Source organism: Mirounga angustirostris, unplaced genomic scaffold (assembly GCF_029215605.1).
Source record: "Mirounga angustirostris isolate CCGP_5_RB_7025 unplaced genomic scaffold, mMirAng1.0.hap1 SCAF_6, whole genome shotgun sequence".
Lineage (NCBI taxonomy): Eukaryota > Metazoa > Chordata > Mammalia > Carnivora > Phocidae > Mirounga > Mirounga angustirostris.
The window spans coordinates 33,128,654-33,150,986 of NW_026991714.1; the positions used below are offsets into that span (position 1 = coordinate 33,128,654).

A 22,333-nucleotide genomic window follows, 5' to 3' on the forward strand; every position below is an offset into this window, starting at 1 on the left:
AAGGGACTCACTCCAGTGGATGTGTAAAACCATACTCTACAATGAGTACACCTATTTATCTAAGTATATGAGAAGGTGATTGCAAAAACCAACTGGCGAACCAAAAAAGAAAGTGTCCTGAATCCTTCAGACCTGCTATCTTCTTTCACGTTATAAGGGAAAGGCCACCAGGACAGAGAAAACAGATCTTATTTTTTTAGACTTTTGTAGATGCAGAAGGAAAACAAAATGAATGAGACGTTTTCAAGGTAGGCTAGGAAACAGACTGAGGAAGGGGGGACTCCGAGGCTTTGGGCTTCTCATACAGATTGGGCCCTCCCTGTCTCTTTCAACCATATATAAAATCAAGGAGTTGCTAGCCCACACTTGCCCCGGCCTCCGTCAGAGTTCTCCGTTCTTTCACCTATCCTTATCCCTGTTCTCAAACCCAACTGACCCACAGACCAGTTCTCTGTTCTCCCCCACGCTCTTCTCCGTCCTCCCAGGGCTTTCCCTGGTCCCAGGCTCAATTCCCTCACCTGACTGGATGGGCAAATCCCCAAGAATGGTATCCTCGTTGCTGAGATCCAGGCATTCGGGCGGGTATCCGACGAGGATTCGCTGACAGCCGGGGGCGATCCCGGTGATGGCGGCAATTTGGCCCTGGAGTTCCCGCACTCGGGTTCGGCTAGACAACCCCTGCAAAACATGGGTGCCATCCTTGGCCTTGCAGCGGAGCCGCCACATCGTGTCGGTCCAGCTGCCCACAGGCCAGACACCCGTGGGGCCAGCTTTGGTCCCGGCAGCAGATTGGCCGACGCCGCCAGGGCAACCAGCCGCCGGACGGACTCCAAAATGGCCACCCTTTGCCGGACCAAACATCGCGAGAAATCGCTGGTGGCCACAGATCTCGCGATACTTTCTGGCAGCGTAAGTCTTAGCACTTTAAGAAGAGCGAACTCTCTTAAAGAGACAACTAACTCACTGCAGCCAACGCCAGGGAGCCAAAGGATGAAGATTTATCCGTTTTCCTAAAGTACAGTGGCTTTGCTACCTGTAGAGTGAGTGAGGTGCCTTGTGCGTTGGCAGCATATATGCTCAAGGAAAGAGGGCGGAGGAAGGAGTTCCTCAATCGGGTACATCGGAATGTAACCTTGCACTTAGTGAGGTCGGAAATTATTAAATTGGAGCTTCCAGACTACACCTGGAGAAACAGAGTCATAGTTCAGAACGCAAACGAATGCCAAGAATGGTCAGTGAGTCAAAAGACCTGTCAAAAACAAGCAGACCCTCGTGACTAGGAATCATGGCTGCAGCAAACATTGACTCATTGAGGTTAAGGAAGCCGACTGGCCTTGCCACCTCGACGCTGTAACTTGAAAACGTCCATTTGCCACATCAGAAAGCGCAGTACGAGGTCAGCATCTGGGCCTAGGGCAATTGCTACATTTGGGTGGTAGCAGTATAAGGAGGAGGAAAGAAGAGGACTAACGTGTGACATCCGGATTCCAGTTCAGGCCCTGGGCTTACAGATACGAAGACGACTCCATTCCTGCCTTCAGTACTACAAGTACTGTCATGGGGAGAGAGGGTGGGGTGTAAAAGGTACATAACCATTGAATTTCACAGCCACGTGATAATGCTAGATTATGTGACCTTTTCCAACCCCGTATCCCTTAGAACCAAGGACTGTGCCTCAAATAAGTGCTCAATAAATACCTGCTGAATGGATAAAGGCAGTTGTACTGGTGCAGATAAGGCAACCATAACATACACACTGGGAGTTGTAAAAAACTTCAAAAAGGAGATACTAGTTGAGCTGTTTTGAAGGATGAATTTAATCCCCAGGTGAAGGAGGAATAAAGACATCTCTGAATTTATCTCTTTTCCAAGAAATCCACATTCCTTGTTCTTTTTCCATCCTGGATCCGAAGAAGCACGCCTGCGTAGTGGGTTTATCAACAGCATCAAGCATCATCAGAAGGGCCTGGGGGCAACTGTGAAAAGTTCGCTGGAAATATGCAAACTCACCTCTACTATGTAAAAGCCTCTCTCTACCTCTAAGTTATATGGAAGTTTTGCCTCTTTTGCCCCATTTTGTGACCCAATTTTTTGCTGAAGCAATTTTCCTTTTCTGGTTTTTCAAGGAGACCAGAACAGATGGTATAGCGTAGGAGGTAGAGGGAGAATAAAGGCGACGATTAGAAGACCACTGGAGTATGTGGATGTGTCCAGGGAAGTTCCCGGTTCAGCAGTAAGAGTAGTTGATTTTCTTACGTTACAGTGTCTGGCCAATGGGAAGGAGATGCAAACACCCTACGGTGTAATCAGCTCAAGTACGGTGGTATCTTATTTTAGCAAAGCACCACCTTCTGAAGTTTACGTTCCAATTTATGGATCTAACAAGGTCCCTCTGGGATTCAGGGAGGAAAGCGTTAACCTCCACAGTGTTTTCCCGTCACCAAAAAGTCACATCCCCTCAAGACGTCTGTTTCGTCCACTCTCGCGAGAGTATGAAAAAACGTCATTTTATTAACCCCGCCCCCAGCCCTATGAGTTGCCTAGCAACGATGCAACCAACCTCCACAGTGCGAGGAAACTTGGGAGCTTGCGATCTTTCGGCTTCACAGTTTCTTCCACCTTCGGGAGCCAGCGTCCGCGATTCCGATTTGAGCCCCGCCCCAGGGAGCCTGCGGGCGCTGGATTGGCCGATGATTCTCTCCAGGTGAGGACCGACGCCAGTGTGGCGGAGCCTGACAGGAGCACGTGATTTGCCGGCTGCTGGTGTGCCGGGCTCTGGCCACAGTGTGTCGGCTCCCGTCCGCAGCCTAACGGGGCAAGTACCCGGGCCACTGGCGGCAGGGAGCTTAGGAGGGATCATAGGGTGAGCGGTGGCTGTACGGCGCCTCGAAGGGCCGGGGCGGGCGGGAGAGGGCGGGGGACTGCGTGCGCCGGGATGAGGTGAGGGACGGAGATGCCTTGCCGTTTTCGGGGAAGTGCCGGCATTGCTGGGAGCGCAGACGTTCTGGGACCGGGAGCGGCGGCTAGTGCTTGGGTTAGAGGATTTGTGTGGTCAGTGGAAGAACAGTGCAAGGTCCTTGAAGCAGTAGGACCTTCGGTCCTCACGAGCCCCTTGTCTGGGTGTGGGGCGTGAGCGCGAGGCTATCCCACCCCGGTTCGAGTCGGGACTTCTTATTAAGCAGGTGGCCTTGGGGAAGTCATTTACCACCTCTTTGCGCCCCATTATTCCTTATAGACTGTGAACCAAGGGATGGGTGGGAAGAGGGTGCAGAGCAAGGGCGTGAGAATGGGAACACCAGAGGAGAAATGGTGACGCGCTAGGGTCGTCACGGGGTCCAGTTACAGTTTTTCCTTCAGGCAACATGTTTGAGATTTCCCCCACTTCTCCCATTTTTGTCAGGAATAAATCCTGCCATTGGACTGAAATGACTGTATGATAATGAACTCGATCTATTTGCAACCCATTTCACCCCCGACTTTTACCATTACTCTCCCCAGCTTTTTAAACTAAAGTAGAGGTCAGGAAGGAACTTGGATAAGCCACCTAATTTTATTAAACTTAGTTTTTCAACCTGTAAATTGGGGGAAAGTAACAATGGTGGCAAATAAGCCTTATGGAAGGATTATTAGGATTGAAGGAGCTAATTTATGTGAATGTTAACTCCTAAGTCAGCATTAAAAAGGCAAGATTCTAGTATAACTGAGTCTATAGATGAGGAAACAGGGCTAGGGAGGACTTATCAAAGGACATGTAGCTATTAACCCAGAGCAAGAGGGCTGGACTGGACTCTTGGTCCAGGATTCTTTCACTTCTATTGCACCTGTCCTCTTCCCTGGGTGTTTTGAGGTATGTCTCCTTCCTTACATCCCTTTTGTCCCTTTCAGACATCTCCGGAAGAGCTGCCATGTCTGGGAATACTGCATCTTCGTCAGAACAGAACAACAGCTATGAAACCAAAGCCTCCAATCTTCGAATGTCAGAGAAGAAATGTTGTGAGTCTGGGGAAAGAGGAGGGGCTGCTCCCTCCCAGAGTTCTATCTTGGGAATATAGTTGTAATCCTAGACTTTAATGCTTGTTGGGAGTGAGAGAGAATTCTTTGACATGGGAATTTAAAACCAAGTCTACAACGGGAATTTCTTGTGTGAAACAAGTAGGCCCGGTGAAATGTCTGTCATTGGGTCCAGACTGCTGGTATATCCCCACATTTTCTTACTGCCTTCTTTGACTGTCTCGTGGGGGAATCTGCACATTCGATTGATGTTGAAAGTTACCCACTCAGTGATTAAGGCAGAGTGGCAGGTGCAGGGATTACTTAGGGCTGATACTGTTAACAGTTTCCCTTCATTTTTTGGGCTACATTTTGTGAAGGTGCTGCTCACTGCAGAAATTGCAGTAAGAGCCAGTAGTAGTTCATTTTAGCAGGCCTCAGGGGGAGTCAGGTCTGACGTCTGACCTCTCACTCTCACTTGGGCACCCTGCATTCCCACAGGGTTAGCCTTTGCACTTTGCAAGGTATTTTTCCTGTAGGTTTATTCCTGTGGGGACAGGTTTGACCAGAGCGTTTCCATGCCAGTTCTTTAGACAGAGATAACAGGTGGGTTTTCTGAGAAGTGAAGCATCATTTCTTCTCCCCTTGCATTTGCATTCCTAACCCTCATTGTAGCCTGTATGGGCAAAAGGTCCTGGGCAACTGGCCCTTACAATTTGGGGGGAACCTCAAGGAATGCTGACCCTTGCCCTTGCTTCCAGGTGCACCTTTCCTCTGGAACCCTGTCAGTCAGTGCTCACTTCAGTGGTCATGTATATAGCAGGTGGAAACAGCCAACCAGCATGAGACCTGGAATCATGTCCTGTTCAAAGCTTTCCCCAGAGTCTCGACCTTGATGTTGTGTCCTTGTCAGTCTCATGATTAATGATGATAATCTCTTTTTATCTAGCACTGATGAAGCTTGCTGAGCTTTGCACTGCAACAGAGGCAGCTTTTTGTATGTGGTACTGGGGTTGGCACACCTGTATAATTAGGGTCTCCTTTCTCTGCCAGGGCAGGAAGCCAGGTACCGAGGGCAAGTACCCCATGGGAGATAACTAGTATAGCACGATGTTTGAGTGCAGCCCTTGGAATCAGACTGCCCGGGTTTGAATCCTAGTTTTACTCCTTCCTAGCTGTGTGCCCTTGAATAAGTTGCTTATCCTCTCTGTGCCTTAGTTTGCTTATTTATAAAATGGGGATACTGATATTATCTTCCCCTAGAGTGATGTGAGAATTAAATGAGTAAATATAGGAAAGCACTTAGAAGAGTGTTTATAGGGCGCCTGGGTGGCTCAGTTGGTTAAGCGACTGCCTTCGGCTCAGGTCATGATCCTGGAGTCCCGGGATCGAGTCCCGCATAGGGCTCCCTGCTCGGCGGGGAGCCTGCTTCTGCCTCTGACCCTCCCCTCTCTCATGTGCTCTCTCTCTCTCATTCTCTCTGTCTCAAGTAAATAAATAAAATCTTTAAAAAAAAAAAAAAGAGTGTTTATAGAGCTAAAGTGTATTTTTTTATTTTTTATTTTCATTGCATATAAATTGAATTATACTGTAAATGGCTGTGCTGGGAGCTCACTATTTATAAGAGCCCTATGAAGAATTAGGTTTTCAGTAAAGAATGTTTTCTCCTCTTGCTTGACAGTATCGTAGCCCAGATTTGGGAGCACTAAAGAGAGGTGCATTTGTGTTGCTGGGACACTTGATCCAAAAGAGTACAGAGAGCAGGTGGTGGCATGGGCTGTACAGTGCCCGGCGTCAGCTGTATTCTCCACAGAAACCTGCTCCGTGCCATTCAAACTCTTCTGCAGTTTTTCTGCATTGAGGGCTCTCGATAGTCAAGGAGGCAGTAATCCCAGGTCTCCTTTCTTCTTTTTTTTTTTTTTAGATTTTATTTATTTGCGAGAAAGAGAATGAGAGACAGAGAGCATGAGAGGGGGGAGGGTCAGAGGGAGAAGCAGGCTCCCCGCCGAGCAGGGAGCCCGATGCGGGACTCGATCCCGGGACTCCAGGATCATGATCTGAGCCGAAGGCAGCCGCTTAACTAACTGAGCCACCCAGGCGCCCCCCGACCCCCCCAGGTCTCCTTTCTATCCTCTAGACTCTAAGTCCTGCTCTGCACTCTGATTTCTCCTCTCCAGCATCTCCAAAGCATCTGGGGGGTAGAGGGAGAGGTTGTCCCGACTCCACCATCATTCATTTACCCCCTTCTCTTCTTCCCTCATGGGTTGGACTGGGAGACTTTTGCAGCCATAGTCAAAGGAGAAATACAGTCATGAAAATACCTGTTTGTTTATTTACTTCTCTCCATTGCTTGCCTGTGTGTTGGAGCAGGCTCCCCTGGCTGCTTAGTGCTCACACCCAGCAGTTGCTTTATTAATAGCTCAGCCGTTATCTCCTTGCTGCCAATTACACCTGTGTTGGCTGGCTTCACCCTGGGAAATGCCTGAGCTGGAGGACTGGAGAAGGACTTCAGGGAGCCAAAACCTCCAAAGGAGCATTACTGGAACTTCAGCTGCTCCAGGGATGGGAGTGACGGGTGGTTGCTGGCTGAGGTGCCTGTAAGATGCTCAGATGACTGGTTTCAGGGCATCTTAAAGGCACCTCAGGAATTAGGCAGTTGGGGACAGCAGTGAGTGTGTATATGCTTTTCTTTGTTTCTTTTCTTCTTTGAGATTTTGAGTAGGTCTGAAACAGACAAGTTCCCATGTGTACCTTTCCGCAGTTACAAAAGCAATATGTGTTCATGAAAAATTCAAACAAAACAGAGAGAAAGTGAAAAGTAAAAAAATCTCTCACAATTTCTCCTGTCCCTGTTAAGTTTGATTCTTCCCGACATCTTCTGGTGTATTCTGTCAATGAAAATAGGTTCATACTGTACATATTCTATTCTGCTGCTATTTTCCTTTTTTTTTTTTTTAACTTACTATCTTGTGGAGGGGTTTGTGTGTGTGTGTGTGTGTGTGTGTGTGTGTAAATCCAGATTTACCTTTGTGCATAGTATTGCATTCTAGGGATATGCCAGCCTCCCCCTGATGGACATTTGCCCTGTTTTTGGTTTTCCACCATCACAAAGAATGCTGCAGGAGCATCCTTGCCCATATATACCTTAGCATGTGCGTGCTAGCAACTTTTCCTACGGAAGTAATAGGAGGAAAGACACATTTGAAATGTTGACCAGCATTACTAATTTATTCTCCGAACAGTTCTGTATTGTTAGCTGTTTTTCATATTTCAGAGCGCATGGGTGGAAATCGGGTATTGTCAACTATGGCTGCGCTGGCTCAGTAAAACGTTAACGTTCTCAGTGTTTAGCCACAGAACTTGGATATCTCATGCCTGTCAAATAGCAGGAGATAATTAGCAGTTTTATGACTACTCATGAATGAAAAAATAACTAATGAAACACATTTTAATAGGCTGCATATTTTAAAAATATTGGGCCTATTTAGAACGAATAGTGGAAGAAGGCCTTGTTTATGAAAAGGCAGGGAACCACTGACCTACTAGACTACCTTTCAGGATTAGATTAGAGAATTTAGTCATGCTTACCACATGGTTCCCTTGGCCAGGTGCTGACAGGAGCTGGTGGCTGGGACTGATGGGGCAGTCATGAAACCAGGAGTCCGGTCAGAGCCCTGACCTTGACTTTCTACTGTGGAATTGTGGACCAAGCTCTTCACCTCCCTGGGTTTGGGTGTTTCTGTTTGTAGTAGGGAAGTTATCAAACCTTCAATTCCTCTATGTTCATGAGGGAGAATAAGTTTAAGATGGAGAAAGGGAGTTAAACCTTGTTTAAAGAAGGCAGGAGAGAATTTCAGGATTAAAACAGCTTTCCATTATACGCCAATGGGTATGTTACATTGTCTCTGAAATTAATCAGCTTGAACTATATACTATTCAGATTAAGGTGCTAGTGGTTTTGTTTTGTAACAGGCAGGACAGAATGTTCCTAATTTTGTCAACGTGGCAGTTTGAAATAGGACGTGTGTTTTAGTTTTGTATTCTGGAAAATGAGAAGCCCAGAGGTGGGAGGTGTGGAGCCTTGGGGAGTCCTTTTTAGAGACCCCTGTTTTTTGTTGTTGTTTTTTTTTTTTTTTTTTTTTTTTTTTTTGCTCTTAGCGTTCCCTGCCCAGTTAGGTAAACATGTAGCAGCTGGTCCCCTGTTTAGCTTCAGAGCAGCTCCCAAGCATCAGTTCATTTTTAGCTTTAGGGAGGGTAAGAGGACCTTTGGGGGAAGCGTCTAATGGGCTGGAAGTTGTGGACAAAGCAGGCCCAGAAGTGCAAGTAATGTGGCAAATCATGGGGGATTGAGCAGAGCATGGTGGTGAGCTGGAGAAAGTGAAGACTCAGGAGGATTTTACTACTGAAAGGCGAGGCAGTTGTACCCAGGCAGACCTGTCAGGAGTCAGAGATCAGGGATTCACATCAGCTGAGGCTGCAGGGTGGCATTTTCCCGCCTGTGTGCTTCCTATTTGGACACAGATGAAAATCACTTCCGTTGCTCCTTGCCTGCTTTGGAGGAGTCCCTGCCCAGGCCCAGGAATTGTCCATGTGCACAGCAGGTAAAGGACTAGAGGCCAAGTCCTCTGACCCCGAGTCTGGGCATCCACTCCCGCCTCACCACTTGGGGCCACTCTAGTTTCTGGGTACTTCTTGCCCAATACCCCTAGGAAACTCCCTTCCTTCTGAGGTCCGTCCTCTACCCAGGCCCTTCTGCCCACTTCTCCAGTGAGAGCTGTTGAGAATGACTTTCCCGTGCAACCACCTAAGTTTTACCCAGTTGTTTCTCAGCCTTACGGGCCACCTCGTCCCAGCACAGAGAAGCAGCAGTACCCGGCAGGGCACCTTCCAGAAGGCAGTGTCAGGAAGTGGAAAGCAAGGTGATGCTTTCCCTTCCTCATCCCTGGGCGGGGCCTCCCCTCACAAGAGTCTGGAGTCGTCCTACCCGACCTCGGTTGGTCCGGGCCCCAGAGAAGTGGTGGGCAGCAGTGGAGGCCCCTCTCCCACCACTCATCTGTGGCAGGATGGGCAGGGAGGAGCCCGGCCCTGTGAGCAGGCTGCGGAGGAAGCACAAGCTCTGGATTCTAGTGCTAGCTCTTCCATGACCCATCCTGTATCCTTAGGCGAGTCACCTGACCTTTGACCGTCTAGTTTGCCCCACCTGTCCACTGAGCCCTATCTCTGTACATGAGCATTCCTGAACTAAGTTTCCTCAGGAAGGATGGACCAGTGACTGTTCCTGTCTCTGGATTTCTTGCTTTCACATGGCCGTTGAGGCTGGCTGCCCACGCTGCCCTTGCAGGCTAGCTTTACCATGAAGCTTCCTGAGGGGTCTTGTCAGAACTTGTGTCAAGTAGGCTTTGCCACAGTCTGAATCTCACTATGGTTTAGAAATTCGGGCTTAAGCTTGTGTCCTGAGCACAAAAGCCAAAACAGTTTGAGACCAGCCTCTTTTTACAGTGGGCAGGCTAGTTCTTGCTCGTGGCTTTGAAGGGATAGATGGGATCCTCAGGATAGAAACTCTGTTGGACCTTTTGTAGGAGCCAGGCCGGCTCATCCCTGGGGAATCTCCAGGCACAAGGCGTGCCTCCACAGCTGTATCGTTCTTGTGTTATTAGACATTCTTTTGTTAAGGAAGGTGCCATGGTTCTTATCTTTCTAATCCTTGCCACTTTTGTCTCTCTTTCCACCTAAGGTACCTCTGTGGAGACTTTGCACATGTGGGGAAGACATGTCTTGACTTGGGTACTTCTTGGAAATTTACATGACCTTTTAGTTCTTTTTCAGGAGGTTGGCCTGATAGCTCCTCTATTTGCCATCCCAGTCTTCCCCTGGCTTGGCTGAGGTGTGTAAAGATTAAATGAGGTTATGGCTATGAAGTATCTAGCCCAGTGCACGAACCTTCTGCAGCCCCTAGTTGCTCAGTTCTGTTCTCTTTCCCCTCTAGCGTGGGCATCTTACATGACCAACTCCCCAACTCTCATCGTTATGATTGGCTTGCCAGCCCGGGGCAAAACCTATGTGTCCAAGAAACTCACGCGCTACCTCAACTGGATTGGGGTGCCCACCAAAGGTAGGTGCAGGTCATTTATTCCTTGGGAAGGGAAATGATTAGTTCTTGGGCCTCCCAAGCCTCTGGAGATCTGTTCTCCTTGGCATCAAGATGACAGGGTGCTCCTGGCAGAAATAGTGGCTGATTCCTGATTTGCTGGATTTATTCCCTGTTTACAGACTTGTTTCCTCTTGGCCTGGGTGGATTGGCCTAAATTTAAGGGCATGCCTTTGGTGGTGTAGCACTTTACCTCCATATAGATCATCTTGTCTAATCCTAGCAGTACTCCTGTGAAATCGCCAAAGTGGCTGAGGAAATTGAAACTCAGACAGTTTAAGACTTGTTCAAGGACTAATACATCTGAACTTGAATCTAACTTGACTCTAAATCTGGTATTGTTCCCAACATACCATGGTGCTTTTTTTCATTTCCTTGGCAACTCTGACATTAGACCAAGAAGTCCCCTTTGGTGGGGCCATTGTATTGTTTCACTGCTGAGGGCTGTTGGTGTCACCTGCAGTGTTTAATCTTGGGGTGTATCGGCGTGAAGCAGTCAAGTCCTATAAGTCCTACGACTTCTTCCGGCACGACAACGAGGAGGCCATGAAGATCCGCAAGTGAGTCTTCTTAGGCCTGACCTCCCAGCGAGCTCCTTCTCTGCCATCACAAGACTGGACGTGGCAGGGTTTGGTTTTCCTGTCAGTAAATATCCTTTGGGGATTTTAACTGGAGATTATTTGGTAGAGAGGTCACGTTGGGCTTGGGTAGGTAGCAGAACAGGCTCAGGGAGAGGCATGTGTGTTTGTAGGGTAAACCTGTAGAGTGAGACTTTATATGCATGGGGCAGGGGAATGGGAAAAATACAGGATAGTCTAAAAACCTCAGTGGGGAAGTTGAAAAGTCCAGTTAGGGGAAAATTTTGACCACTGGGAAAACTAAGCGGGAAGGGATATGACTCCTCTGGCAGCCCAGTTGTTCATGTCTCTGGCTGTGCCGGAGCTTGGTCTGGCGCTGCTCTTGCTGATGTCCTCTGTTCTCGGGGCAGACAGTGTGCTCTGGTGGCGCTGGAAGATGTGAAGGCGTACCTGACCGAGGAGAGCGGGCAGATCGCGGTAAGCCTTCCCTGCCTCTTCCCCATCTTGATCTCCACCCAAGAGACTGCACAGCCTCACCCGGAGTCTGCCTTGGTGGGATTCCAGTTCTCTCTGCCCGCTCATCTACTTTGCGGCCTCTCTCCCCAGGTGTTTGATGCCACCAATACGACTAGGGAGAGGAGGGACATGATTTTGAACTTTGCCAAGGAGAATTCCTTCAAGGTAGGGTTTGGCTCCCTGCTGGAGGAGAGGGATGAGTGGCAGTGGGGAGTCAAGAGGGACGTGAGGATCTCTTTGACTCTGGTGGGTGAGGAGGACAGGGTTGGCTATCCGCTTTTCTTTTCTTGGGAAATACCCCCAGTCCTTGAGTATCATCTTTCAGGTCCTTTCTCAGCCCCTTAGCCCGTATGTCTGAGGCCCTGGGGATGTGGTAAGAGCTGTTTTTAAATGAGGAGGCCTTGAAGGCCACTTTCATGCAAAAAAAATCCCGGGGGGTGTGGTGGCCATGGTGGGGCAGGTGTGAGCACAGGCTGTTAATGAACAGCCTGGGCACTTTTGACTCATTTATCACTGCCTTCTCTCCCTGGCCAGGTATTCTTTGTGGAATCTGTCTGCGATGATCCTGATGTCATTGCTGCCAACATCCTGGTGGGTGACACCCCTGCATACCACCACCTCCCTGTCCTTTCTGCCTTGTGTTATGTGTGTGTTGGTGGGTGAGGGGGGAGAGTCAACTGGGCAATGAAAGAAAGAAATGGACACGTTTAACAATGCAGGGTGATCTTTTTGATCTGCCAGAGCACCATTTTATACTTCCACATTCTTCCCATAGGAGAAGAAACCAAGGCTCTGAGGAATAAAGTAAGAATGAGCTGTTGAATGGAAGCCAAGACTTAGACCGTAGGAGTTATGGCCCTGTGTTCTGGGTATCAGCTGGATGCTGAGACCTAGGGATGTCCTCAGAGTAGATCAGCCTCTTCACTATCTGTCAGGGCCACCATGTAGGAAGGTCATCTGCCCACTCACTGTCTAACATTCAGGTCAGTGCTCTGTGCACTGAGTGTCTCATGCCCTGGATGGTCACGGTATAAACCAATGCCCATTTGATGGGTTGTACTGTTCTGTGTGGACATGGTATCATGATAGTGCTCTCCTAGCAGTGTGGGAACTTGGAAACGACTAAGAAGAGGTATCTGGTCCAAGTCAGGCATGCGTCAGATCAAGCACCCTATTCTGAGTGGTTGTACAGAGAAATTGAAGCCCATTCTGTGTGTCCCAGCAGGGCACATAAAGGGATTGGGCCCAGGAGCAGTTTGAGCTGTGTGACTGCCTCAGTCCTTCAGCCAAGGGCAGGCACATGACTCCCCAGTTGTCTTTCCTTTCTTCGTTGCCAGGGTCACAGGACAGGGAGGGGGTGCTCACTGAACGGGGATTGCCAACGCTCCAGTGAAAGAGCCCTTCTGTGGACTTCCTTCTCTTTATTTAGCATTGGCTGTTTGTACAAGGGCTGTTAAGGACACACCTCTGACCAGGCCCTACTCTCCCTATGATTCCAGGAGGTAAAGGTGTCGAGCCCTGACTACCCTGAAAGGAACAGGGAGAATGTGATGGAGGACTTCCTAAAGAGAATTGAGTGCTACAAAGTCACCTATCGACCCCTTGACCCAGACAACTATGACAAGTAAGGTTTAAGGCCATGGTTTGAAGGGCCTCAGGCAGGGGTCTCATTTGAGAAAAGAGCCTTTCTCCCTCTGTCCTCAAACTTTCTTCTGACCATCCAGACCTATAATGTTTACGTCATTCCAGAGAAACAAGGTATGGATTTGTGGCTTCTCTGTAGGTTGCATCTTACACTTGAACAGTGACGTGTTTTTTATCATCAGTTCTTCCTCTCTGTTCTCTAAAACAAGATTTCTCAGTCTCCGCATTGCTGACTAATTCTTTATTACAGCAGTAGGGGGCTGCCCTGTGCACTGTGGGATGTTTAGCAGCATCCCTGGCCTCCATCACTAGATACCAGTAATACTCCCAACCTTCAACAAGCCAAAATGTTTTCAGACATTGCCAGGTGTCCCTGGGGAGCAAAATCAAGTAGTTCTGATCTAGGGTGTTGTAGGACACCCCTCAGAGATGTGTCATCAGCTTTTGATCAACTTTTGAAGTTTATTGTGTGTATATATCTATTCTGTAACACACATGTATTAGTATATAAGATTACATGTATTACACACACAAGAGTAACATAATATAGAAATATGTTTACATAGAACATATATGCATGTACAGATATATATAATGTATATATGATGTTATATATATAAATATGATACAAATACATATCAGTAAAAATGTGTAACAAACATAAATATATATAAAATGTGTGTATGTATATATATATACACGTGTGTGTGTGTGTGTGTGTGTGTGTATACATATACATAAAGCATGTAAAGTCCTTAAGAACATGCCTGGCTCATCAGAAATGTCTGACTGAGTGCTAGCCATTATTACTGTGGTAGTGTCTACTAGCAATGTGCTATGCAATATGGGTTAACTTGATGTGCATGAGGTATAAGAGCCATAGTAAAAATTCCAGGCCTTTTGGAAAGATTCATGCACAATGTATTTTATCCGTTTTTTTTTTTTTTTCCAAAAACTAATGATGTACTGTATGTTGGCTATCTGAACATAAAGAAGAAAAAAAAAAGAGCCATAGTAAAATGTGAAGTCCATGTTGAAGAAAGATGTGTACACACAGAAACCTGGGGAATGTGGCCATACAGTTAACAGCTGTGTTTGAATAAGATATGGCCCCGCAGCCAAGCAGATGGCAAGATAAGTCTACGTAGCTCACTGTTCCATTGTGGTAGTGGTCTGCTTAATGTTTGAGTCTTTAAGTTCCTTCAAGTAGATTGTTAGTATTTGGAGGTGTTCCTTTAAATATAGAGTTTGAAATGTTAGTATTTGGAGGTGTTCCTTAATATAGAGTTTGAAATGTTAGTATTTGGAGGTGTTCCTTAATATAGAGTTTGAAAACCACTGTTCTAGAGATGGTGTAATAGTATATTCTATATAGAAGTCCTTTATAGAAAAACATTCTAGAACAGTGTGTATGTGTGTGTGTGTGTGTGTGTTTATAGATAGTATTTCTGATGGTAGGGTTTGGGTGGTTTTTATTTGCATCATTCTATCTTTTTTTGAAAATGTTTTTGGAATAAGTATCATTTTTTTTTAAATTTAAATTCAGTTAGCATTTATCATTTTTACAATGAGAAAAATTCTGATGAGGCAACCGCTGCAGAAGTACCTCCGAGAGAGGCTTGATTAGGTAAATGCAGGGGACATGGAGAAATCTCTAAGATTCTGCTGCCTGCTGCCCTCCCCGCGGGCCATGCCATCCCCTGGCCAGGTCTTGACCAGCTCAGATGGGGGTTGTGCTTCTCACTAAACTTCAGGGTTAGCAAAATTGTCAGGTCACCTAGTCTAACCCTTGAGGGAAAGCCTGGATTCTTCGTATCCTACTTATCTAAACTACATGGCACGGTACAGGCACTTGAAGAAATGATAGACTGGCCAGAAGTTCGGGACATCTTACTTCATCTTGGGTCTGAGGTGCAATCCGCCTCCTACCGGTTGTTGGTTCCTTAAAATGTGGGTTGGCTCTGACAGGAGACGAGGAAGAGCTGCCTCAAACCTGCAAGTAATTACGGGAATCCTTCCCTTCCCACTGGTATCCTCAGATTTTCATTCCCAGGGATTCTCTTTTCTCCTGCTCTGTCCCAGGGATCTTTCTTTCATCAAGGTGATAAATGTGGGCCAGCGATTTTTAGTGAACAGAGTCCAGGACTACATCCAGAGCAAGATAGTCTACTACCTCATGAATATCCACGTGCAGCCTCGCACCATTTACCTTTGCCGGCATGGAGAGAGCGAATTCAACCTCTTGGGGAGGATTGGGGGTGACTCTGGCCTCTCGTTGCGGGGAAAACAGGTGAGGCATTCAGCAGCAGGCTGGATTTCCCAGGTTTAGAGTTGGAGGAAGGGCATGGTGGAGGTCATCTCTCTTATCCCCTTACTTCTTCCTAAATCCCATTGGGGCTGAGGCTGTGGTTTCAGATAATCAAGCAAATGTGGAAGACCTCTTCTTGTCCACTGATTCTGGCTGTGTTGTAATGTGGTAACTTGGAACCACTTCTGTTAATTCAACTGTCAGATATTTAATGGGCATGACTTGTGTGCTGAGCACGGTACAGGATGCTCCAGTGGAAGTTCATTTCTTCTTGGGTTTATCATAACTGTGTAGCACCTTTTGGATTTTGACCATGGTCCTACACGTTGCCCTTTGTAGGCCAAGTTAGCAATTGTGTGTGTGTGTCTGTATGTGCGTGTGTGCGCATGTTTCTCTCCTTTAAAATTTTTATCTCCAACCCAAGTTTGCCCAGGCTCTAAGGAAGTTTCTGGAGGAACAGGAGATAGCAGACCTTAAAGTGTGGACGAGCCAGCTAAAGAGGACAATCCAGACTGCTGAATCCCTGGGTGTGACCTATGAGCAGTGGAAGATTCTGAATGAGATTGATGCTGTGAGTAGGAATTCTGATGGCTGCAAAGCCAGTAAGAGTCACTTATTCAGGCAGGAGCTCTCAGAAGTCACAATATGGTCAGTTTTATCTAGAAAACTAGAACTACCAGGTAGTAGTAGTAGGGGAAGAAGAGGGAACAATTGCACCCCAGTCAGGGCTTCCTGCCTATTTGAGCACCTGTGGCAATCACGGGCCTAGACCAGTCTGTGACCTAGCCCCTCTGGCATCTGGGGACAGCACCGCTCCATTTTGTTTCTTTGTATATTTTTCTGCTGGGGAAAAGAAATAACTAACAACTCCCTTCTTTAATTTCTGCTTAGATCACTTGGTCCTTTCCAAATTTTTTTCTTGGCTTTCTCTGTGCTTGAGCACAAAAGCAGACATTTTTCTTTTCTTCCTCTGTACCTTTTTATGCCTTCTGCCAGAATTCTCTGGTCCCTTCAGTTTCTCCTCCCCTGCTTCCTGTTCCCTTTATCCTGCTGACTTTTCTTGGACCTTTAACTTTTCTGAAGTAGTCGGAGCAAGTAGTCGGAGCAACCTGAGAAGCCACGTCTCCTGCGCAGTGGCCCTCCCCGTGCCAGGCACTGTGCTGGGACTGGGACACTAAGGATTCCTTAGTGTCGCCCCCCCTTGTTTGGGGGGGTGCCGCATGGGGCGGCCTTCCTCCTGCAGCCGATGTGGCTCCCTGCAGGGCGTGTGTGAGGAGATGACCTATGCGCAGATTGAGAAGCAGTACCCGGACGAGTTCGCACTTCGAGATCAAGAGAAATACTTGTATCGGTACCCTGGTGGGGAGGTGAGATTTCCCCTCACGTGGTGTGACTATCCAGCCCTCCGTTGGGGGTTTAACTTTAATTAGGGGGAAGGAGTGAATGGGATGTGGAAGGTCTAGAAAGGGTAGTCAAGGCATCATGTAGTTTTGTCCTCCAACTTTGGGTCATAGTGTGTTTAATTCAGCTTAGACCGTCAAACATCTCATTAAGATCTCCAGGGAAAAGGGTGACAGGATGTCTTGTGTGTTGATTCATTGTAGAATCAGCATCTTCTTTTTTACTTCTTTTTTTCATTCCACTCCCTCAGTCCCACCCCGACCCAAGCAGGTATAGGCCCCGAGTCAATATATGGGGTATGAATGATTTCCCTGTCATCTCGCATGTTTGAGGCTGTTCGCTGGCCCGAGGGGCTTTGTAGTCTAGAGCCCTGGGAGGCCCAGGTAACTAAAACCAACAGCAGAGGTCCAGGAAAGCCCTCGGAGCCTCACGTGCTGCCTGTTCATCTGTGGGAAGGAAAAAAGACCCAGGCTGAATTCACATTTCTTCTTTTTGACCTGTAGTTTTCTCAATCTAAATGTTGCTCTTGAAAGGTCTGAGGATTCTCAAGAGATCACAGGGCTGGGGGTAGTTAGCAGGCGACATGAAGTCGCTGAACCTCCAGCAGGAAAGCCAGCTGGGGAGGAAGGAGAAGTGGCCTCCTGACTCTGGAGCCAGCCACTGACTTGGCTGCTAGCCTGTGCCTGGCCTCCCACCAGTCTGCCTCACTTCCCCCGCAGTCGTACCAGGACCTGGTGCAGCGGCTGGAGCCCGTCATCATGGAGCTGGAGCGGCAGGGCAACGTCCTCGTGATCTCCCACCAGGCTGTCATGCGCTGCCTGCTGGCCTACTTCTTGGATAAGGGTGCAGGTGACATTTGGGGAAGGGCCAGGGGACACATTCATGGCGAGGGGGTTGGACTCAGGGTGGCGCCAGGATCCCAGGCAACAGAACCTGCCCCTCTTCCACTCAAACTGGAGTGCATTCTTCTGACAGCAGTGTGGGGCTCCCAGCAGCCACTGGGCCAGCTACTCGCTGAAGTTACTCCTCTGGTACCAAAGCCCCCATTGGAGTGGCCACTGCTGGAGCTCCTTAATCCTGCTTGGCTAGAGGGCCAGTGTCTAGCTGACCCTCCTGGCAGAATCAGAAAAGTGGTTTTGCACATTCCCGGCTTGTTATTTGGCTACAAGGTGGGTGGTGTCTTAAAAGCATCTTCATCCTTTGGATTCATCATAGGACAGTTTCTGGGTAAAGCCTGAAGGAACTTGTTGACTTTTCTGACCCTTCCCTTCCCTTCTCCTTTCCTTTCCCCTTCCCTTTCCCCTCCTCCTCCCCCTCCCCACCCCCTCCCCTCCCCTCCCCTCCTCTTCATCTATCTGAGCTGCTGGGCAGCCTGCAGATTGGCCTTTGGTACACCCATATAGGCCACAATCTTCCCTTCCACCGGGTCCTGCTCACTTCTGTTTTGCCTTCATGGAAGGTTCTAAAATGGACTGCTTTCCTTCCTTAGCCTCTCTGTAGATCGGGCAGCTTCTTTAGTGGCCGTCCCGATAATTGCCTGGGGCCTAGGGGAGGAATTGTACAACTCTAGGTCAGGGTGAAGAGAACTCATGAGCTCCTTAGATTCTCCCACTTACTTGACCTTAATCCATAGTACTAAGAGACTTCTCTCACCTGGTCTTTCTGTTTTCAGATGAGCTACCATACTTGAGGTGCCCCCTCCATACCATCTTCAAACTTACTCCTGTGGCCTACGGTAACTATGAGCTTAGCAGTGGGCAGGATGTGGGGATTGAAGAAAGTCAGGCTATTTGAATTTTCTCTGAAGTTTGTCTAGAAGTTCAACTTTATCACCCCTGTATACCAGGGAAATTCCATCAGTGCTTTCCATTTTTAAAAGGATGTATGGGGGTGCATGGGTGGCTCAGTTGGTTAAGTGTCTGCCTTTGGCTCAGGTCATGATCTCTGGGTCCTGGGATCGAGTCCCTCTCCCTCTGCCCCTCCCCTTGCTCATGCTCTGCATCTCTCTCTCTCTTTTTTTAATGCATGAATAAAATCTTTAAAAAAAGGATGTGTATATTTGGGAATATATACATTCTTTTATGATATGTTTCCCATACTGAATCTAAGGAATTTTTCTTGGAACTTTTTTCCTGAAGGCCTTTTCTCTTTCCTCTGTTTCCTCAGGATGTAAAGTGGAAACAATTAAACTCAATGTGGAGGCTGTGAACACTCACCGTGACAAGCCAACCGTAAGTATTCTCCCGCAGATGAACATGCAGGCTCCCTGCCACCTTGAGTCTTTGAACCTTTCACATCACGAGACTCGGGTTTTGTTTATATACAAAAGGGAAACACATCCAGAACTCATGTCCTATGTAACTCATATCCTAGTCTGCTTACTTCCAAAAGGAAGAAATGTTGGAATTACTACTTTTTTAAAATTAGTACCTCTTTCATGAGTCTTAACCTTGAAAGTTGGCTCCTGGAAATCCAGTTAAATATGGGAAGTGTTTGGCCGAAGTCATATACAGATTTTTCCCCCCCAGGGAGTGCTCCCTTGAGAGTAGGACCCAGAGGAGCCTATAAGGTGGGGTCAAGCGGTATAGGGTTTGTTCCTAGGTCTGTCCTGATAATCTGTGTGATCTTAAATAAGCCCCTTCCTTTCGTGGGCCCTCCTTCCTCCTTTGGAGTATGATGCTCAAGGAGCTTCTCCTTCTACAACCCTTTAGCTTCCTGGGACTAGGGCTAAGGCCATGGCCCATGTCTTATGAGAGACTCTATCTGCAGAGGAGCAGGACTGGAAGAAACAGTTGTGGTTACAGGCATTATTTAACCTTTATGAGTGAGCTTTTGGCTTGGCTTTCATTTGTGTGGTGTCCCTCCATTTCCAATTAGAACAACTTCCCCAAGAACCAAACCCCTGTAAGGATGAGAAGGAACAGCTTTACGCCTCTGTCCAGTTCGAATACAATAAGGCGTCCAAGAAATTACAGTGTTGGGAGCCGGCCCCTCAAGCCCCTCAGCCCTCTCCGTACCCTGGACACGCAAGAAGGGGCCGACCAGCCGAAGACCCAAGTCAGCATTCCGGTGGTGTAACCGTGTGTCCCTTCCAGGCTTGGCCTCCTGCCCTTGTCTCTAAGCACCAATGAGTCATTTAACTTCCAGACCCCACCCCCAACACCCCACCATGGACTTTAACACAGAATGTGAGCTAATGTGTTTCCAAACCAATCTTAGCTGTTCTCCAGTGTGAAACATCTCCCTGCCCAGGGGCAATTTGACCAGTGGGTGTTTTAGGACATGTCCTCGGTTGGGGTGGTCTGGAGGAGGAGGAAAAGGGCTACACTCCCCTGGGTTAAGCATAGCTGGGTCTGAGGTTAAGCCTGCCCCATAGCCTTGGTTCTTATCCTTGGTGTCTAAACTACTCATGTCCTTGTGTTGGTAAAGGAGGGGGTGGGGCGGAGGGGGAGACAGAAGCCCATTTTTCCTTCACCTTTGTCTCTTCAAGGTGTGCTTTACTCACAGTCCTTACTTGCTTGCTTTGTTCCCCCCTTGCTCACCTCCCCTTTGGATTCTCCAGTGTGATGCATGGCCTTGTCATCGTGTCTGTTGAGGAGGGAAGGGGTGGTTGGCGAGAGAGAAGTCTGGGCTCTGTTGATGCTCTCTGCAGGGGGCCTCAATGGATCCAGACTGGGGGAGCTTTTTTTTTACCCCTCTCCTTTCCTCTCAAGCCAGGTCCTGAAAGGGTCAGCCCAGGCTGCAGAACATCCACAGATGCTCTGGAGCCCACAAGTGGACATAGGGTGAGAGTTCGTGCCTCCTTTCATGAGAGCCAGTCCTAAGTCTTTGAGGCTCCAGGGGAGTTGGCTCTGAGTATGTGTGAAATATCTTGGTTGGTATTTTTCACTTCAAGAGCCAGGCATGGGTCTTTTTGGCGGCTGTGGAATGAGGTTTAGGAGAATAGGACGTTCTCTAGGTCTTGCAGGGCTCTTGTAGGGCAGTCATGTCTTTTTTCAGTGGCTCCCAGCTTTGCCAACCACAGCAACTTTCCTGCCAAGGCCAGTGACCTCTGGGGCTGTTTAGAAGGACAGAGTTAGATTAAAGAGTCACCGCTGATACTGGAATTGCTCAAGGCAGACAGACGGCAGCGAAGAGTTCACTAGAGCTTTTTATTTTCCTGTAATTTTCAACACACTCTCCTCTTTACGTTAAAATATTTTGCATGAGCAGTGTTTCCCCCCACGCCCCCAAATGTGGAAAGGCCTGGCCATGAATTTAATCTCCCTCACCGGTGTATTCTTTTATCTCATCTTGGTTTCCAGGAGTCTTTGGGACCTTGAGGGGTCTAGCTCTTAATTATCTGGAATTGCCTATTCACTTTTGTCATTTTGTTTTCTCTAGGGTTAAACAGGAAACGTTTAGAACAGGGGATTCTTAGCTCCTTGGTGGCCCATCCAATTCGGTATATAAAACATGAATATATGTGCAGTTTTCTGAGAGAGAATTCGGATTTCTCATGAGATTTTTAAAAGTGATGGAATACATCCACACCTTAAAGTTAATCAATTGTCTTTTAGAGGAAACCAGTGAGAGCAAGTGACGTATTTGCCAAGGGTCTTTTTCTTTGGTAATAGAAGACCCTTTTGTCATGGTTCTCATCTAGGAGCATTCATTACAATCCTCTTTAGAATTTTTGAAATACATACATGCCCCAGTCCACATTAGGCTTAATACTAACTCAGAATCTCTGGGGTTGGGGTCTGGGCATGTATGCGTTGGCAATAACTTCCCTGAAGATTCTGATTCATACTCAGGGTTAGAGCTCCATTTCAGTTGTGGGGAGAAATACTGGAGTAGTTCTTCGGACAGAGCGTCAACCTAAGAATTCTGAATTCTTTTTGGCTCTGAAAGGACGATTCTCTGGAGTTAGACGTGTGAGCAGATCACAGTATTACACTAAGTAATACACTAAGTATCACACTAAGTGACCCCCTTGAAGGCAGGCTGCTGTGTTTTAGAGCGTTATTCTGGGTTCTAGTCCCATCTTTAACCCTTTACACTGCAAGGTGTTGTGGAACAAAGCACTGTGGAATAAATGTCCTCGGGGAATAGCTGGGAATTTTCAGCACTCTGGATAAAGGCACAGAGATAAAACCTGTAGGATGATAAAGGTTATCATCATAGGCAGCTGCCTTGTGACCTTGAGTCCTTTATTCTTGCATCTGAGTAGAGCAGGACATCACAGTGTTTCCAAAGTCTGCTTGCCTAGCTTCTGCTCCTCAGTGTGTCTAACCTGCTATTTCTGTTTTGCCATTACATTCTGGGTACATGGTGTCTTTGCAGGGCTTTGGGCTGGGGCGGGGGGGCTGATGGTGATAGGGTGCACAGAAGTGGAAGAAAAGGTCCTTGCCCTGAAGAAGGTTATTTTAGAGACAGGGTATATAGTTTATAATAAATGAACATTTGCAAAAGAGCAACACATTGCGTCTGTAAGTGTGGACACTGAAGGGGAGTTCAGATCCCTTCTGACTTTTCTCTTGTCCTGTGAGACTGAAGGGGGGTAGCAGGTGAGAGTCCTCCCCCTCCAGGTGAGAATGAGATGTGGTCTAGGTGGTGTGGGGGGCATTTTACAAGGTGGCTTCATCTAACCTTACTTGGCCGGCAGCATCCTTAGCCCAAATGATTATTCATTCAGTTTTTTTTTTTTCCTGCCGTGCAATAAGAATAATTCAGAGCTAATGAATGACAAGCAGGAGCATTTTGATC

General features: G+C 47.6%; 2 protein-coding genes across 9 annotated transcripts in view; one reads left to right on the plus strand and one right to left on the minus strand.

The window, feature by feature from the left end:
• CUNH1orf116 (chromosome unknown C1orf116 homolog) overlaps window positions 1-725 on the minus strand; it is a 34,277-nt gene extending 33,552 nt beyond the window's left edge. The window contains exon 1 of the mRNA XM_064594059.1: window positions 519-725. Coding sequence (XP_064450129.1) covers window positions 519-574 — 56 coding nt within the window. The 5' untranslated portion in view covers window positions 575-725. The remainder of the gene's footprint in view (window positions 1-518) is intronic.
• Window positions 726-2,532: 1,807 nt separating this feature from the next.
• The window catches only part of PFKFB2 (6-phosphofructo-2-kinase/fructose-2,6-biphosphatase 2), a 31,804-nt gene continuing 12,003 nt past the window's right edge, over window positions 2,533-22,333 (plus strand). For 3 of the 8 annotated variants that reach the window (XR_010412248.1, XR_010412249.1, XM_045877110.3), the window contains exons 1-16: window positions 2,533-2,704; window positions 3,886-3,993; window positions 9,977-10,102; window positions 10,602-10,698; window positions 11,127-11,193; window positions 11,323-11,397; window positions 11,767-11,823; window positions 12,732-12,856; window positions 14,959-15,166; window positions 15,609-15,755; window positions 16,447-16,551; window positions 17,305-17,434; window positions 18,258-18,320; window positions 18,752-18,816; window positions 19,463-19,642; window positions 20,303-20,370. Coding sequence is in view for 5 of the 8 variants with exons in the window: in XM_045877110.3 (XP_045733066.1) it covers window positions 3,906-3,993; window positions 9,977-10,102; window positions 10,602-10,698; window positions 11,127-11,193; window positions 11,323-11,397; window positions 11,767-11,823; window positions 12,732-12,856; window positions 14,959-15,166; window positions 15,609-15,755; window positions 16,447-16,551; window positions 17,305-17,434; window positions 18,258-18,320; window positions 18,752-18,816; window positions 19,463-19,642; window positions 20,303-20,370 (1,601 nt within the window). In the remaining 3 variants the exon portion in view is untranslated. The other 5 variants (XR_010412250.1, XM_064594063.1, XM_064594061.1 and 2 more) reach the window with 4 other exon arrangements.